The sequence below is a fragment of the Papaver somniferum genome, chromosome 8 (genome assembly GCF_003573695.1).
Source record: "Papaver somniferum cultivar HN1 chromosome 8, ASM357369v1, whole genome shotgun sequence".
NCBI lineage: Eukaryota > Viridiplantae > Streptophyta > Magnoliopsida > Ranunculales > Papaveraceae > Papaver > Papaver somniferum.
In genome coordinates, this window is record NC_039365.1 from 38,856,670 (window position 1) to 38,872,644 (window position 15,975).

The following is a 15,975-nucleotide window of genomic DNA, read 5'->3' on the forward strand; positions in this document are numbered from 1 at the left end:
TGGCTACTTCCTGATCTCGTATATGTTGTAGTGGCTTACACCTTAGACCTGTTAATGTATGCTGTATAATATATACTCCTACACCCTCATTAGCATTGGGATTGTACAGGTGCTCCTACACCCTCTTACACCTTAGACCTGTTAATGTATGCTGTATAATATATACTCCTATACTCCTCAGAGCTCATCTGTTCAGAATTCAAATTTCTGAAGAAGGTTTCTGACTGAACTTCTTATTTGATAATCATCAAATTCACCCAGAGATTAAAACAACAATTGATACATTCAATCATATACTTGAATATAATTAACTGAAGAATACAAAATTTTAGCTTACAAGATTAACTATTAGGAGGAAAAATGCAAGATGTCTCTGACAATAGGAGGCCTTAAAGGAATTTCCTAGGGGTGTCGGGCTGGTCCTGTACTCCACTCAGGCCTTCAGAATTCAAATACTACTACTGGACACCCTGCAGCCATGTCTTTCTTCTTACACTTTACAGATACATTGAATGTCAAAGCAAAAAAGAGTACATACGTTGATCTAGTCTGTAGCAGATCTTCGCTTTTCGGCATTGTAGCAGAACTCTCTAACATAGCTTCCAGTATAGCATTTCCTGGTCCTCCCTTGTGATTTCTCATGCCAGGGCCAGGACTTGAAGCAGCTACAGATTCACGCTTGTTCCAACCTTTGGCAATTTCCACATCGTCTCCTGAACTGGATGAAGCGCCGCCTTGAGCAAGCATTGATGGCCCACTGGAATTAATGAGCATTCAAGCAATTTTAGCACATTCCACAAAGATCCAAAGTCTCGGACTCCTTGAAACAAAATAGCAGATTACAGAATTCTTAACAGGCCTGCTAAGGTGCAATGAAAACTAGAACAGCAAATTCTGACTGCTGAACAGGCTTACATAGGTAACTGAGGTATTGAACGATAATAATGCTAACAATATAGAAAAATTATTGATGTGTATATCTAATTTAAACATAGCAGTACCAGTAAGGGATCCACCAGAGTGTTCTCCATTTGGTACCTACACGAGGGGGTCCAAATCGCTTGTGATCTTTTAGTTAATTTATCTACTAAAAACAATCTCTCACTAAAACCCGCCGAATGTGCACATAGGGTCCGTATCATGTGCATGCATTGTTCAAGATAAAACACCTCGTACTACTGACTTCCTAGTGTAAGAGCATAAGTGTAGCAAAAACATAGTGTGACCAGTAGTTGACTCTAACGGTACGAGTGAATGAATAAGATGAAAATTTGACTCGGTTGAAGTCATAATTTAAGATGTTAAATTTAATGCGTGAAATAAGTATTGTCCTCAGTAAACCAAGAAGCCAGATCCACTTTAAAGATAACAACACAATTAAGATGTCCAGGTTTGGAACATATTGGGTTTCCGTAATTTTCAAAACTAAATTAACAACACCATAAAGAACTTTCAAATTACAATACCATAATTCAATCCTAATCAGATATACTGTTGCCCGATTGAAGTTTGTGATTCACTATGCTACGAGCATGCCTATTGATGGCATGAAACTCTACCACCGCCAAATATAGAAATGAAGGACATGTACAATATATCAATGTATTATGTTTATGATGATTCTATAGTTGATGTGTTTCTCAACTGAGCAATAATAGTTGCTGAGATGGAACAGTCACTGGGTAGTCAATTACTAGAGTCTTCACTAGAGAGACATTTGAGTAATAGCAAATTATAATCAGTGTTGTTGCAATGATATATCTCCAGTTTCGTATTACATTCAGATATAATACAATTACCTGATTAAGGCATTGTAAGAACCTTACCTACGAAGAAGAAACTTTTATAAAAATCACATAAGTAACTTGAAGGAACTCTGTTAAAACATATTTCTTCCTTACTATACATGATTTAAGATTATAATCTCAGATAACAAATAACAGTTTGAAACCAAAATTTGGTAGAACTTCTAGTCAGCAAACTAACTTTATTGTAAAAACTAGCAAGCTAAGTGAAAGAATGATTTAATGGCTTGTGATAGATAAATTACAGTAGTTTGTAAGACATACCAGGGAACCCTCCTGAGGTAAACTCAGTCGCTAATCCATGCCTGAATAACTCAGCTCCATAAAGTTGAAGACCATGGTAATTAGAAACCTCTGACTTCAAGAAGTTCCTAATCAAGAAATCTGTGATTCTGTTTTAAGGATAGAATTTTTGGTGCTACCAGAGAGCCAACCCCAAAATTAATGAAGGGTCGGAGACAAACCCTTTGCTTTCATCATACACAAATACTTTTTTGGGGCAGGTGCTCCAGCCTGAATGCATAGCTCAACAACTGCAGGAGCATGCCCATAATAATCCCGCCCCTTGTCCAATAGTACGAGTGGATCCTGATTCCGCCGCCGCCATACAATCTTCTGAGGAACCAAATCGTTGACACGTGCTGTCGTCCAAAAATGGGTTCCTCTACAAGTTTCATCTTTGAACACCCCACAGCGCGTAGCCTTATGCCCATATGGTCCAACATGAACTTCATCACAAAACTTGCAAACTTTAACAGGATAAACCATCAACAACTTCTGTACTCCTTCTCTCATATCCTCCCATGCCTTTAAAGTTTGAACTGCCATATAAGTAAGCTCTAGGCGCGACGTAGACACATCAGAAGCAAAACTATCTTTACCAATGGAGTGTAGAGTTTGATCAAAGATGTCGGCGCCTGCCTGAGAACAAAGCTCAAGCACTGCAGGGATGCGATCAAAATCGAATCTCTGATCATGCTGAATCATATCTGGCGACTTGGTCATATGAAAGGCCTCAACAGGAACAAGAATATCATTAAGGGCACCATCAACCCAGTGATGAACTTGGTTCTTAATAAGACGCCTGTAGCCATGGCATGTTTTAATGAGATGCCCTTCTTTGCCAATGTACAATTCAGGGCAAAACCTGCAAGATTTTTCACTTGAGAAACAAAGACATGACATACAAAGGCATTCGTAGGTTAACCATAATTATCTACCACAAATTAGTACCTCACATATGTTTCCGCTTAGTACTTAACCAAATTGTAATAATCAGAGAATATTAGAAAAACCATCAGGCAAGTTAACCCTAACATAGACTCCGGAGTAATCAGGTGTTGATGGTATAAAATGATGGACAGAACTGCACTGCTAGTGCGCCCTCAAGTTTATTTCAGATTATGTCCGGGTTTGGTTGTTTTTCAGCTATTTTTATCTTAAATGTTTAAAGAATGTTCAACTAGAAAGAAACAAACTAACACTTCAAACCAATAACTAACACTCCAAAGTATTAAACTTCTGATCAATAATGTGAACTACAAGACACATTAACCAGAATTTGCTCATGAATTTATTTATGACTTACTTACAGGCCTTGATAGGGTAATGTCTGAGGAGAGTGGAAACACCTTCGAAGAGACGTGCTCTGTTAATAACAACATCTTCAGCAACAGGAAGCATAGTATTGACTGGATATTCTTTAGCCTTTTTTTCTATTCTTTCAAGTATCATTGGCTTAAGCTTGTTCCAGTCCAACTTTGAGCTATAACATCGATAACCCTTGATGTAACCACTGATACCTTCCAAGGTGATTTGCCTCAAAGCCATGAACAATAACCAACTGCAACTCCTCCTTTAAAACAGTCTATAAGTGAAGTTTAATTAGAATATAAACAAGGAAATGATAATGATTCAAGAAACCAAGTGCACATGATGATGAACAGAAACATGTTTCTTTGAAGCATTTCATCGAACAGTGAGTGTCAGGTTGTCACTTCTTTTTTGTGTGGGTTTGCAACAAAAAAAAAATTGTAGAAACTTCTATTCGCGCGAACCAAATCATAGACATATATAAATTTAAGATTGGGTTTTAGAATTAGGGTTTATAAGAAGTTTAGGTGAATAATATTTACGCAAGAAAACACGAGAAACGAAATGAGCGAGGCAAAGAAATACTTACATTAGGAGATATCGTCGGTATAGACTAGAGACAGGGAGAGAGATCTACTTTGGACAACTCACGTCAAAGCACAACATTCTGAAAGTTAGAGACACCGGTGATATCTAGACATACATGTGCGGGCGGAGATGCGTGTCACCATAGGATTTTTAGTCAGGAAGTCGTGCAATAGATTCCAGAGGCAGATTTACAGTCTCATGGCAACTTTTGACCAACAAATTTGACATTAAGCCAAGTTACTAGTGGCTAGTTGTGGGTCACTAGACAACCCTTGAATGGTTGATGCCTTTGCTTTCAATAATCATACATTGATTAACCTGTAATTAACAAAAGGAACCAATTGCTCACAAATCCAATAGTAAAACCATTGCATATGAGGTGTGACAGTTAGCTTGTTTTCTCAATTCATTTACTCTGTACATTCAACCATACTTGAATATAAATGATAGAACATAGAGAATTAAGTTTTTTTAACCTACAAGATAAAACTACTAGAAGAAGAAGAAGAATATGCTAGATGTATGCCCTCTGACAATATGAGGCCTTGTGAAATTGCGTAGGTCCAATGCCTTAAGATTTCAAACCATGGTACTAACAGAGAGACTGCCACCGGACTTGCCCTGCAACCATGTCACTCTTCTTTCACTTTTCAGAGATATGAATGTCTCCCTAGCATTAGGGTTCTCAAAAAGATCCAAAGCAAAGAAGTAAATCTGTTGATCCAGTCCTTGTATCTCATCTAGTACTTTAATACACGTACTAATAGAAAACCGATCTTCGCTTTTCGCCATTGCAGCTGCCCTCATCTTTGAAGCAGCAGCAATCTCTAACATAGCTTCCACTATAGCATCCCCTGGGGCTCCCTTGCGGTTTCTCTTACGAGGGCCAGGACTTGAAGCAGCTGCAGTTTTACGCTTGTTCCGACCATTTGATATCTCCACATCATCTCCTGAACTAGATGAAGCGTCACCTTGAGCAAGCATTGTTGGCGCACTGGGATTGACGAGCATTCAAGCAGTTTCAGCACATTCCACAGAGACCCAAAGTCCTGGACTCCTTAAAACAAAAAAACAAAACAGTGAAGGTTAGACTTCTCAATAGGCATGCTATGATGTCATGAAAACAAAACAGCAAAGTCTGACTGAGCAACAGGCTTGCATAAATAACTAATGTTAACAATACAGCAAAACTGTTAATTTATAAATTTGAAAACGGCAGTACCTAATGGACAGACCAGAGTGTTCTCTATTCAGTACCAACACGAAGGATCCAACTCACTTGTAATCTATAGGTAAATTAATCTACTAATCCAACCTCTTATTAAACCCTATGAACCTGTTCAGACTTCAGAGGGTCCATATCATGTGGAGTCAATTTCATACATTGTTCAACAATAATACCTCCTATGATTGACTTCCTAGTATAAGAGCATAAGAAAAACCGAATGTAACCAGTAGCTGACCTTAGCAGTACAAATAAATTAATAAGATAAAAAAATAACTTGGTTGAAGTCAAAATATAAGATGTTACAGTTCAGAATCTGTGAAAGAAGTATTGTGCTTAGTGAACCATAAAAGCCAGACCCACTTACAAGAGAACAACACAATTAAGATGCTCAAATTAGGAACATTTCGTTTTTTCATAATTATATCAATCCTAAATTAACATCCAAAAGTACTCTGAATCACAACACTATTAGAATTTTACAAACATGCATCATCTGGCTATTTTTGCCGAATATAATGTATATCGCCATTCATGTAAGAATCTGTACTTTCAAACCGTACCTATAAACATTAACGGACATTAGTTTAGTATTCGTATGACGCGTATAACAAGTAGCATACTTACCTTTATAGTCCAACAACACAAGTCCTAGAACAGTTGAGGCTCAAAAGTTTAGTCTACAATTTGACTCGACTTTATTTGCCTTTCTTCTTTGAGACTTCCCTATTTGAATGGAGCTTACTAAAAGAGGCTAGGTTTTCAATTTGGAGGTGCTGCCTCCAACTGCTCCATCAGTTACTCCAGCAATAAAGCTTCTCCGAGAACTCATCATAACCAATTAGATATTTAGATCAGTAGATGTTTTGTTATTATCCTTATATGACCCTCCATCCATGCGTAATTCTGTTAATTATCACTCTGTGATTCAGTGTTTATCTAGAATTAAGTAAATACAAAGATTCTTTCACCTAAGACTCGCACACTATAATTAAGTTCAATTAATAGACAGGAGTAATGATAACTGATAAGATAAGATGGACAAGAGATGCAGCGATATGTTGCATCAACGTTGACATGGTTGATAAAGCAAGCCTCCCCTATCCATTCAGATAAACCCTACTATCATGGAATATAAACCTATACTAACAGTTTGATGTTCGACCATGCATTACTTCTACGATTCAAATACAAACACTTTACACGCATAGCTGTGCACTAATGAAAGCAAATTCAAACATGCTACCACAAAGTACTGAAGCCAGAAAGCAACTAAATTAAAATTACTTGCACTAAAACTTCACATCTAGACACTTGATTGGTAATGCTAAACCATCCAAAGGAGGACATACACAATTCTTTGCTATTTTAAGCAGCAGATAAACAAATTGATTTCTCTAAACTCTCCTATGATTTCAGAAGGAAAAAAAAAACCTAAAAATCTGGCTCTGGCTCTGGCTCTGGCTCTGGCTCTTCAAGAGGAAAAAATCCACTAAAACATTCATGTCTTCGTCATTATCTAAAATCCCAAAGATTCTCAACTGAAAATCACCCACAACTAAAAACTGTCACTCCTAACCTAATCAGACTCGGCTATACAGAGAACCCAATTTGCCACACCAATAGCTGATTCTATCAGTAACTCTAATAATACCAGAGTAAATCAACCCAGAAAAACTTTAATAAAAATGTTTAAAACCCTAATGTTCTTCAAAATTCATGATATCAGAATTTTTTTATCAGTAGATACAGAATCAATCAAACAAACAACTACTTTGATAAATGCAAGAAAAAAGAAAAATCAGCAAAAGAGAAACAATAGTTAGGAATTACCTTTGCCTTCTCTTTCAGTGTGATTTCGGCGGGGAGAAAAATAAACTCAGGCAGGTTAGGGTTTTATTGTGTCGTTTTATGGGGATTATGAGTCGTAAGTTTTTAGCCAAATCACGGTTACAGACGGAACGGGAAAATAGAGTCCTGTCCCGCTAATGGCCCAAATACTCGGTGGTGTGTTCCTCCTCTCAACCGGTTTCCTCCACCGTCAATTTTCTGGCATCGTGGTTGGTGAAGCATATGTCAATTGTCTGTTCAAGCATGCCCAGCCAGTTAAAGTGCTGGTTGAGCATTAATCTTGCCATGGGAAAGTTGTTTGATATTTTCAAATATGTTTGTTCCGGTGAGGGATAGCCTCTTAGAATTTTTTTCACGTATCTCTTCCTATAAGCCACCATCGGCGTTTTATCGGAGATGAAGGGGCATACTCAAGTAGTGAGAATGTTCTCCCGTTCAAACAAACCAGAACTCTCTAATTTTTTACTTATCAGTGAGTATCATCAGAAATATAATATCACATATATTCTTGTTTGAAAGAGGACTGGCCGAAACCTCTGGAGAAAAATCGGACGACTAACTCGGTTAAAAATCGTTTTCGACTCATTCTTCATTCTTCACTAGTTTGATAATTTGATGAGTATTATTTCAAGAATTTGAGTTTATAGTTATATGATGATGCTAATTTTCAACTTTGTTTCTTCTTTCTAGGTCTGACATCGGTGCTTGAGGAAGTTTTGGGATATTGGAATGATTTTGCCTAATATTCTTCCTTCCTCTTTTCTTTTTTCTTTGAGATTGATAAACACCTTTTGATGCCTGGATTACACGAGATGATACAGAACGTTACCTTGCAGAACTCTCCATCAGTTGGATTTATTCATTTTACTGCTTATCTTACCTGTTTTCTCGAATTCCATATCTTCTGACACTCAAGCCGCCTAATAATTAAACCTATATTTAATTCTTTCAGATGTCATATGCAGTTTTCCAAGTGTTCAACATTCAGCGATCAAAAAACAGGTGTGAAATTGTTTATATTTCTACTACACCTCGTTCTCTTCTCCCACAATCTCTCTTTTTCTTTATTTTGTTCTGCTATGGATAGAGAAATAGGAGAGGTACAACAAAGAATGGAATATACTTCCATTAATGATCGTCTCAGGGCTCTAAAAGAGCCTCAATTATCAACTGAGATTCTGTTGCAAGGTGCAGATCAATACAAATTTAGTTTTTTGGGTAAGGTTTATACTTCCAAAGTTTATACAGTAGGAGATCTTGATAAAGAACTAAAAAAGGTGTGGCCAAAAAGCAAAGATATCTTTATCAAGAAGGAAGATAATAATTGTTGGTTGATTAAGTTTCATACTCATGATGAATATGAGGTTGTTTTCAAGTTTCGTCCCTGGTTTGTAGTAGGATACCTGCTAATATTGGAGTCGTGATTTAACTAAACAGCTTTTATAGATGTGTCTCTACAACATGCAGCCTGGTTTTGTAAGTCCTGATATTGTTTATGGTATTGCTGGTGCTATAGGGAAAGTACAAGAACTAGACCCACCAGACTGTGTTGTTCCAAAAGGTAAAGTTCAAAGAGCTCTAGTTCGGATTGATGTTCGTGACCCCCTGAGAAGAGGATTCTGGATGAAGAACACAGCGGGAGAAGAAAAATGGATTCGATTTTCAATGAAAAACAACCTTTCAATCTGTGCGGCTTTTGCAAGTCCTGATATTGTTTATGGTATTGCTGGTGCTATAGGGAAAGTACAAGAACTAGACCCACCAGACTGTGTTGTTCCAAATGGTAAAGTTCAAAGAGCTCTAGTTCGGTTTGATGTTCGTGACCCCCCTGAGAAGAGGATTCTGGATGAAGAATGCAGCGGGATAAGAAAAATGGATTCAGATTTTCTATGATAAACAACCTTTCAATCTGTGCGGCTACTGCTATACCATATATCATAAGGAGTCTGAATGTGCAACGATAGCAAGTTTTCTTCTTCAACAGCCGCGGGGTTATCTATCAACTAACTCTATTTTGGATCCGCCTGCATGGACAAATAAAGATATGAGAGGTGTCAAGAATTTTCATAATAACCTTCATCAAGTTCAACAAGAAGGAGAAGATTCACAAGTTCCAGCTACTGAGAATCAGCGTAATGAAATGGTCTTAAATGATGTTGCATGCATGCAAGAACAAGCAGTTAATGTGAATTAGGAAGATGATGTTATGTCACTTCCAAGGAATGTGGGTCTTCTGACTCAGCAGGAAATTATCAATCCAGAGTCAAATATTCAGTTGGAGCCATCTTAGCCAGCAAATTTAGTGGGATGTGATAATCAAGGTATGTTAAGGGTTAACTTTAATAATTCCATTATTAGGCAAGAAATGGTCAATAGGCATGGAAATAGGATTAGGGTGGAAGAGGGTGGGCCTAGTAATACTAATGACATGGATAAGCAGTTCAGATGTGGGTTGAAAGTGGTGATATTGTGGGAATTAATCCAGATGCAAATGTTGCACAAGCCTCAATTTCACATAAGAGTCGGGAATCTGGATATGGATCTAATATGGATCTTTTAAGATCTTATATTGCTCTAGGAGACTTTGATATTACTTTTGAAGATATAAGTGTCAGCAATATAGATCCGGATGAATTTCACCCTTCCAGAGCATATAAGAAACCATTGCAAGAACTTATAGATCACTTTGAGGCTAACATTCCAAGTCATATTTCTGGTTCATCTGATGAAGAGTCTTCAGCAAATGCACAAGTCAATCTTGAAGATACCTCATCATCACCTAACACTTATCCTTCCTTTTATGGGACAGTTTCTGAGCAAAACCAATCCAAGCGTCTCAAAGCTTCTACATCAGGCACTGATGCTCAGGTATATTTCAATTACTCTAGCATCTTTAATTTTCAGAGTAATTATTTCTCTTTAGCATCATATCTTCAATTCTGTTTTGTTTGCTTAAGTAGTAAAATGAAGGTGTTTTCCTGAAATGTTCAAGGTTTAGCTTCTAAAGAAACTAGAGATCACCTTAGAGATATTATTCAAAAACATAATCTGGATATTATTTTTTTAATGGAAACAAAAGTATCAGAGGCTAGAGATAAAGTTTTGACTCAACAATATTGTTATCCTAAATCTTTAATTGTTAGCTCAATTGGTCTTTCTGGAGGTCTAATATTACTATGGAAGGAGGGGTTTCCATGTGATATTGTTTGTAGTAATGATAATATGATCCATCTTCTTATATCCACTAATGTCTCAAAACAGGAGTGGCTTCTCTCCTGTGTTTATGGTTCAACATATTATGAGTTGAAGCAAAAACAATGAGAATTTCTAAAAGATCTTAGTGATAATGTTTTTCAGCCTTGGATAGTGTTGGGGGATCTTAATGTTCACCTAAATAACCAGGAGGCTTCTACAAGTAGGAATTCACTTGATAACTGGGTTTGCAGTGTCATTAACAGCATGGGTTTAATGGATATGGAATTTATAAGGTCTAAGCATACATGTTCAAACAGAACAAACTGGAAGGGTTATAAGAGAGCTAGGATTGATATGGCCCTACAGAATTCTCATTGGGTTAATGATTATCCTAATTCTAAAGTATTACACCTTCCGTTCCTGGGCTCAGATCATTGCCCTCTTCTCCTTATCACAGAGTCTAATACTGTTAAACCTAAGAATGCTTGGAAGTTCTACAGGTGTTGGTTAACAGACTCTTATTGCTCAGAATTAATTAAGGATACTTGGAAGATTCAGTCTGCAAATGTATAAATTAATTCTAAGCTTGCAAAAGTTAGAAGTAATTCATCATATTGGAATAGACATTATTTTGGTAGAATTAATGTTCAAGTCCAGCAACTTCATCAATATCTTTCTCAGTTGCAAGCTTTGCCTTATAGTGAAAGTGTCTCTAATGAGATTAATCTCACTATACAAAAGCAAGACTATTGGAAAAGAATTGAAGCTTACTTTTGGCACCAAAGATCTGGAGATCATTGGATCAAAGACCCAGATAACAATACGGTGTACTTCCATACAAAAACGAATAGGCGAAGAGCTAAAAATCATATTTCAGCTTTACGTGATTCTAACGGTCAATGGTATCATACACAAGAAGAGCTAATATTGCAACTTTTATTAATCCAATTTTCAAGCCTGATTCTTTTGATATAATTCATCCTATAATCTCAGAGGAGGAAAATCAAGCTTTGATTTCTATTCCATCTGAAGAGGAAATATATTCTGTCTTGAAATCACTTCCTAGCTGGAATGCACCAGGATCGGATAGTTTTCCAGCAGGCTTCTATCAAACACAATGGTCCACTGTTGGAGTTGATATTGTTAACTTAGTTCAAAATTTCTTTCAAACCAAGCAGCTACCAACTCAGATAAACCAAACTATCACTTGTATAATTCCTAAAACCTATCATCCTTCGACTCATGGTGATTACAGACCAATTGGGCTCTATAATATCACTAATAAAATAATCTCCAATCTTCTTGTAACTAGAATGAAACCACTTATGGAGAGAGTCATTTCACCCACACAAGCTGCTTATGTTCCAAAGAGGTATATAAATGATAATATCGTGGTGGCTCATGAGCTCATTCACTCTATCAAGAAGTCTAGGAAGAAAAAAGGTCAGGTGGATCTTAAATTAGATATGTCGAAAGCTTTTTATAGAGTTGAATGGTCGTTCATTGATAGGATGTTACAATCTCTTGGTTTTTATGATAATTGGAGAATGATAAAACAACAATGTGTCTCAACAACTTCGGTCTCTGTTCGTCTCAATGGCAGCATGTGCAAACCTTATATTCCTTCTCTTGGACTTATACAGGGAGATCCTTTATCTCCCTATCTTTTCATTATTTCTATGGAATATCTTACTAGGTCCTTGTTACATGCTGAAGCGTTGGGTAAACTGAAAGGCATCCAAGTTGCCAAAAGTTCAATAACTATCAATCATCTATTGTTTGCGAATGATTGTATGTTGTTCTTTCAAGCTGAAAAGGATAGTCTTAACCAAGTGAAGGATATTTTACAAAATTTTGGTGAAGTGTCTGGTGAAATGATTAATTTCAACAAATCTTCTGCCTTTATTACGGGGTATATTTCAGAAGCACATAAAGATTTTATTCAGAAAGAGTTGGGGGTTAAACAACTTAGTTCTTCTGATAAATATTTGGGTCTTCCAATCTTATTGAGTAAATATAAAACAAATTATTTTACTTCTATCAAAGATTCTTATGAGCATAGGATACAAGATTGGTGTTCGAAAACTCTGAATCTAGCAGCTAGAACAACTCTAATTAAATCAGTTCTTAACTCAATACCAGCGCATTACATGAGTAATTTTAGGATTCCAAAAAGCATTATTACCAAATTGGATTTAATCCAGAGAAAGTTTTGGTATGGTCGTACAAAAAATAAAGGATATAGTCCCATTTCATGGAGTAAACTTTGTTACCCTAAAGAAGAAGGAGGCATAGCTTTCAGAAATTTAGAGTTGTATAATCAAGCTCTTATCACAAAATTAGCGTGGAGATTTTGTACAGAAGAGGATAAGCCATGGACTCAGTTAATGAGAGCTAAATATTTTCCTTACTGTCACTTTCTACATTTACAGGAGACACATAAAAATCCATCTTGGATTTGGAAGGGTCTAGAGATTGGTTTACAATATGTTAGACAAATTCATAGGTGGGATGTCAGGTGTGGTACTAAAACTCTAGTATGGTATGATAAGTGGGTAAGGGGCTTGAATACTCCTCCAGTCCCAAAGGATAACTTCTCAGATTCTGTTAGGATTGTTCATGTCTCAGATCTTATGCTTCAAAATCCAAGAAGGTGGAATTCTGAATTGATTTGAAAGGTTTTTCTTCCAGAAACAGCCAATCTCATTCTAAATATGCATTTAGTACAATTTGGTACTGACAAACTGATTTGGGAACTAAATATATCAGGAGAATTCACTGTCAAGTCTACCTATAAAGAGCTTGTAAGGAAATTTCATGTCTCTACAACAACCAAGAGTAATGAAATACCTAAGTTAGTTTGGAAACAAATGTGAAAAATGAATGTTCTACATAAGGTGAAGATTTTCATTTCGAAATGCATTAAGGATATAATACCCACTAAGGTTAAACTGCATACATACAAAAATGAAATCTCCCAAACTTGTTCTATATGCATGAAGGCTGAAGAAACTTTAAATCATCTCATTATTGATTGTGATTATTCGAGATCTGTCTGGTTAGGTATGCATGTAAATGTTTCAGTCTTGCAAACACAGCACATTCAAGTTAAAGACTGGATACTATCTTGGTTCCAACAACACAGCACTGTAACTACTCAGGAATTTTCTAACTGGATTGCAATGGCAATGATAACAGCTTGGTTCTTGTGGAAAAACAGATGTCTAAAAGAGTTTGATAATAAAAACCAAAGTATATGTTCAACAATATTTTATATTAAAAACATGTTGAAATATTGTACTGATCAGTATAACCAAAGCAGTACCCACATTGATGCTCATTGGTCTCCACCTGCTTCTGAAGAACTAAAAATAAATATGGATGCTTCATTTGATCGTGACTCTTCATATGTTGGAATTGGTTTAATCCTCCGTAATTCTACAGGTACCTGCGAAAGCATCAGAGGGAGACTCTTCCATGGAGGAATAGATCCTGAGCATGCGGAATGCCTGGATTTTAAAGAAGCGATACATTGGGCAACGAAAAAGGGTATGCAGAAAGTAACTTTTGAAGGTGACTGTCTAAATGTCATTAACTCGGTAAAACATGCCAAATCCTCAGTTCACTGGATGAATGAAGGACTTGTAAATGAAATAAAGCATTTGTTATCAAAAATTTCTTGGTGTAATGTAAATTGTGTAAGAAGACAAGAAAACAGTGTGGCGCATGTAATTGTAAATGAAGCTAGAACTGGTAGACGTTCTTTTGAATATCATTGTAATATTCCTGATATCTTTATGAAATAAATCAGGAAGGATCAACTGTCTACCAGTCTAAGTTACATGTAATATGTCTCTTTTAATATAATTATAGTTTTCATAAAAAAAAACATATATATTCTTGTTTGGATTAAGGGGTACAAACCCAATTACGTTGTTATAAGGCTACATTCTATAATGAGGACATTATTTCACATGCCCGTTGTAATTATCAATTTGATTGGGAGATTCGAAATAATAATTATCTAAAATACGTCTTTAGAGCCTTGAAGTCAGAAGTACAACATCTCTTTTTGTTTTTCACCTTCTATTTGGTGTAAATTTTTGTTGGAAATTTATATAGGATGAAAAAACAAACAACACAATGATGTACCCCTGATTTTACAGATATTTCGACCCTTTCTAATTAATTGACGAGTAAAAAATGTCACACAAATTATGCATTTATGATTCAATGAAGCCGTAACACCGTAATATAAATCATTGGCCTACCAATAACACACTTTTAAGGATTCTGATGATGTTATTAGAACAGAAGCAACCAGTAAGATCTGATGTGTTTTTTAGAGAAACAAATACCATTACTAATAAGGGGTTTGCATTTCCTTGAGACGACTAACAAACACGTTTAAAATGCATCAACGATGGGTATTGGACGAGACGTGTATGTTCAGATTTTAACTAAATTTGAAATAGGTTTTCAAATTTAAAGCAGAATAAAAATTCTACGAAAAGTTGTCTCGCACTCTGCAAAGGGGGCCGACTCCCCATGGACCCCACGTCGTAGCGGCAAACATAATGCATACATTCTGAAAATACATAATATTCTCTCCTTATTTTAAAAAATAAAAGAATGCAATAAATAAAGTAAATTTTTTTTGAACTGGAGCAGCTGCATCAGTCAAGTGACTGCCTACATACACGAGTAGGATTAATAAAAGTTTAGAATAAGCATCATCATATAAAGCAATATATAAATGATAGGTATCTTTTGGATTTGAACCTTCATTTAGTGTAAGAAATTCAAAACCTTATCGAGGTCCTATGGTGAAACTAGTCTTTGACCAAGTACCCATTAGTTATGATAAAACTGTAATCTCCACACAAATTATTTCAGAGAATAATGTGTTGTAAATAGCACGTTAATGTCCGTGTTCTCAAATCCTGGATTCACGAGTCTTCTCCAGAGAACGGTCTTTTTTTCTTAGGAAACAACCTGATTTTCATACTCATATAGGTAAGTCTTTTCAGCTGTTTGTGCGATACATTTGTTAAGAAGGTATAAACTTATTAAGGATTTACATCCATCATTTTTCTTGCAGAAACACAACACAAATAAGAAAATGTAAAGTTTCAACCCGTTGAACCTTATTTATACTTTCCAAAACATAAGTTGGGATTTTACTATGGGGAATCAATTGTTAGAGCATTGCTCGGTTGAACCCGTCAAGCGTTGGTATGTCAACGTTGGTTGTCATATTTTAGTTCAAAAACTCAAGATCGCTTGATTAGGTTACTAGAGTCAACTCTGTTAGGTTAGACTAGGAGGTCTAGAAATATTGAGACAAATTCATGTTACACTTGAGAACCTGATGACGTATCGGCATCAACGAAAACATCATCCTTTTGTTCAAGGTTAGTAACACAAGACTTGACTTGTTTCCATTTCTATCTAAGTTGCTTTCAAGTCGTTAATATTAAAAATGTAACATGCAAAGTTATATATATGAAACTCTAGTATTTGAAACTTGATCATTTTATTATGACCAAAGTCTCAAGGAAGAATATACAAGTTGTATCACAACTTTAGTGAAAATAAGAAGGTACCAAGTACATCCCAACTTTTTTGTTCGGCAACCTGTATGGACAAAATCTAACCAACTTAATGATCTTTCATAATATGTATGTAGAGTTTATATCTCTATATCTTCTCAATCAG

General features: G+C 36.0%; 3 protein-coding genes across 6 annotated transcripts; 1 reads left to right on the plus strand and 2 right to left on the minus strand.

The window, feature by feature from the left end:
• Positions 1 to 303: 303 nt before the first annotated feature.
• LOC113304733 (APO protein 4, mitochondrial-like) lies at positions 304 to 4,158 on the minus strand. Of its 2 annotated transcripts, XR_003338348.1 has the most exons (4): positions 3,988 to 4,158; positions 3,394 to 3,672; positions 2,070 to 2,952; positions 304 to 757 (listed from the first exon to the last, which is right to left on the minus strand). XR_003338348.1 is itself a non-coding variant. In XM_026553878.1 (3 exons), exons 2-3 carry the CDS (start codon positions 3,633 to 3,635, stop codon positions 2,247 to 2,249), a joined length of 948 nt encoding a protein of 315 aa, XP_026409663.1. In that variant the 5' UTR covers positions 3,636 to 3,672; positions 3,988 to 4,158; the 3' UTR covers positions 2,000 to 2,246. The 2 variants fall into 2 exon arrangements, 1 of the variants encoding a protein (XP_026409663.1); XM_026553878.1 differs by lacking the exon at positions 304 to 757 and having other exon boundaries at positions 2,000 to 2,952.
• Positions 4,159 to 4,310: 152 nt separating this feature from the next.
• LOC113304385 lies at positions 4,311 to 7,335 on the minus strand. Of its 3 annotated transcripts, none has more exons than XM_026553492.1 (2): positions 7,045 to 7,335; positions 4,311 to 5,035 (listed from the first exon to the last, which is right to left on the minus strand). In XM_026553492.1, the coding sequence occupies exon 2, from the start codon at positions 4,995 to 4,997 to the stop codon at positions 4,566 to 4,568; it is 432 nt and encodes a 143-aa protein (XP_026409277.1). In that variant the 5' UTR covers positions 4,998 to 5,035; positions 7,045 to 7,335; the 3' UTR covers positions 4,311 to 4,565. The 3 variants fall into 3 exon arrangements, with proteins under 3 accessions (XP_026409277.1, XP_026409276.1, XP_026409275.1); XM_026553491.1 differs by having other exon boundaries at positions 4,311 to 5,043; XM_026553490.1 differs by lacking the exon at positions 7,045 to 7,335 and adding an exon at positions 5,839 to 6,013.
• Positions 7,336 to 13,253: 5,918 nt separating this feature from the next.
• Positions 13,254 to 14,063, plus strand: LOC113305441. The gene has a single exon (XM_026554473.1). The coding sequence runs from the start codon at positions 13,254 to 13,256 to the stop codon at positions 14,061 to 14,063; it is 810 nt and encodes a 269-aa protein (XP_026410258.1).
• The last annotated feature ends 1,912 nt before the right edge of the window (positions 14,064 to 15,975 follow it).

Coding starts and splice junctions, on each gene's coding strand:
- LOC113305441 (XM_026554473.1), top strand. CDS start 13,254: ATGAAGGCTGAAGAAACTTTAAATCATCTCATTATTGATTGTGATTAT.
- LOC113304385 (XM_026553492.1), bottom strand. CDS start 4,997: ATGCTCGTCAATCCCAGTGCGCCAACAATGCTTGCTCAAGGTGACGCT.
- LOC113304733 (XM_026553878.1), bottom strand. CDS start 3,635: ATGGCTTTGAGGCAAATCACCTTGGAAGGTATCAGTGGTTACATCAAG. Junction 2,953..3,393: donor TACCCTATCAAGGCCTGTAA/GTAAGTCATAAA, acceptor AAAATCTTGCAG/GTTTTGCCCTGAATTGTACA.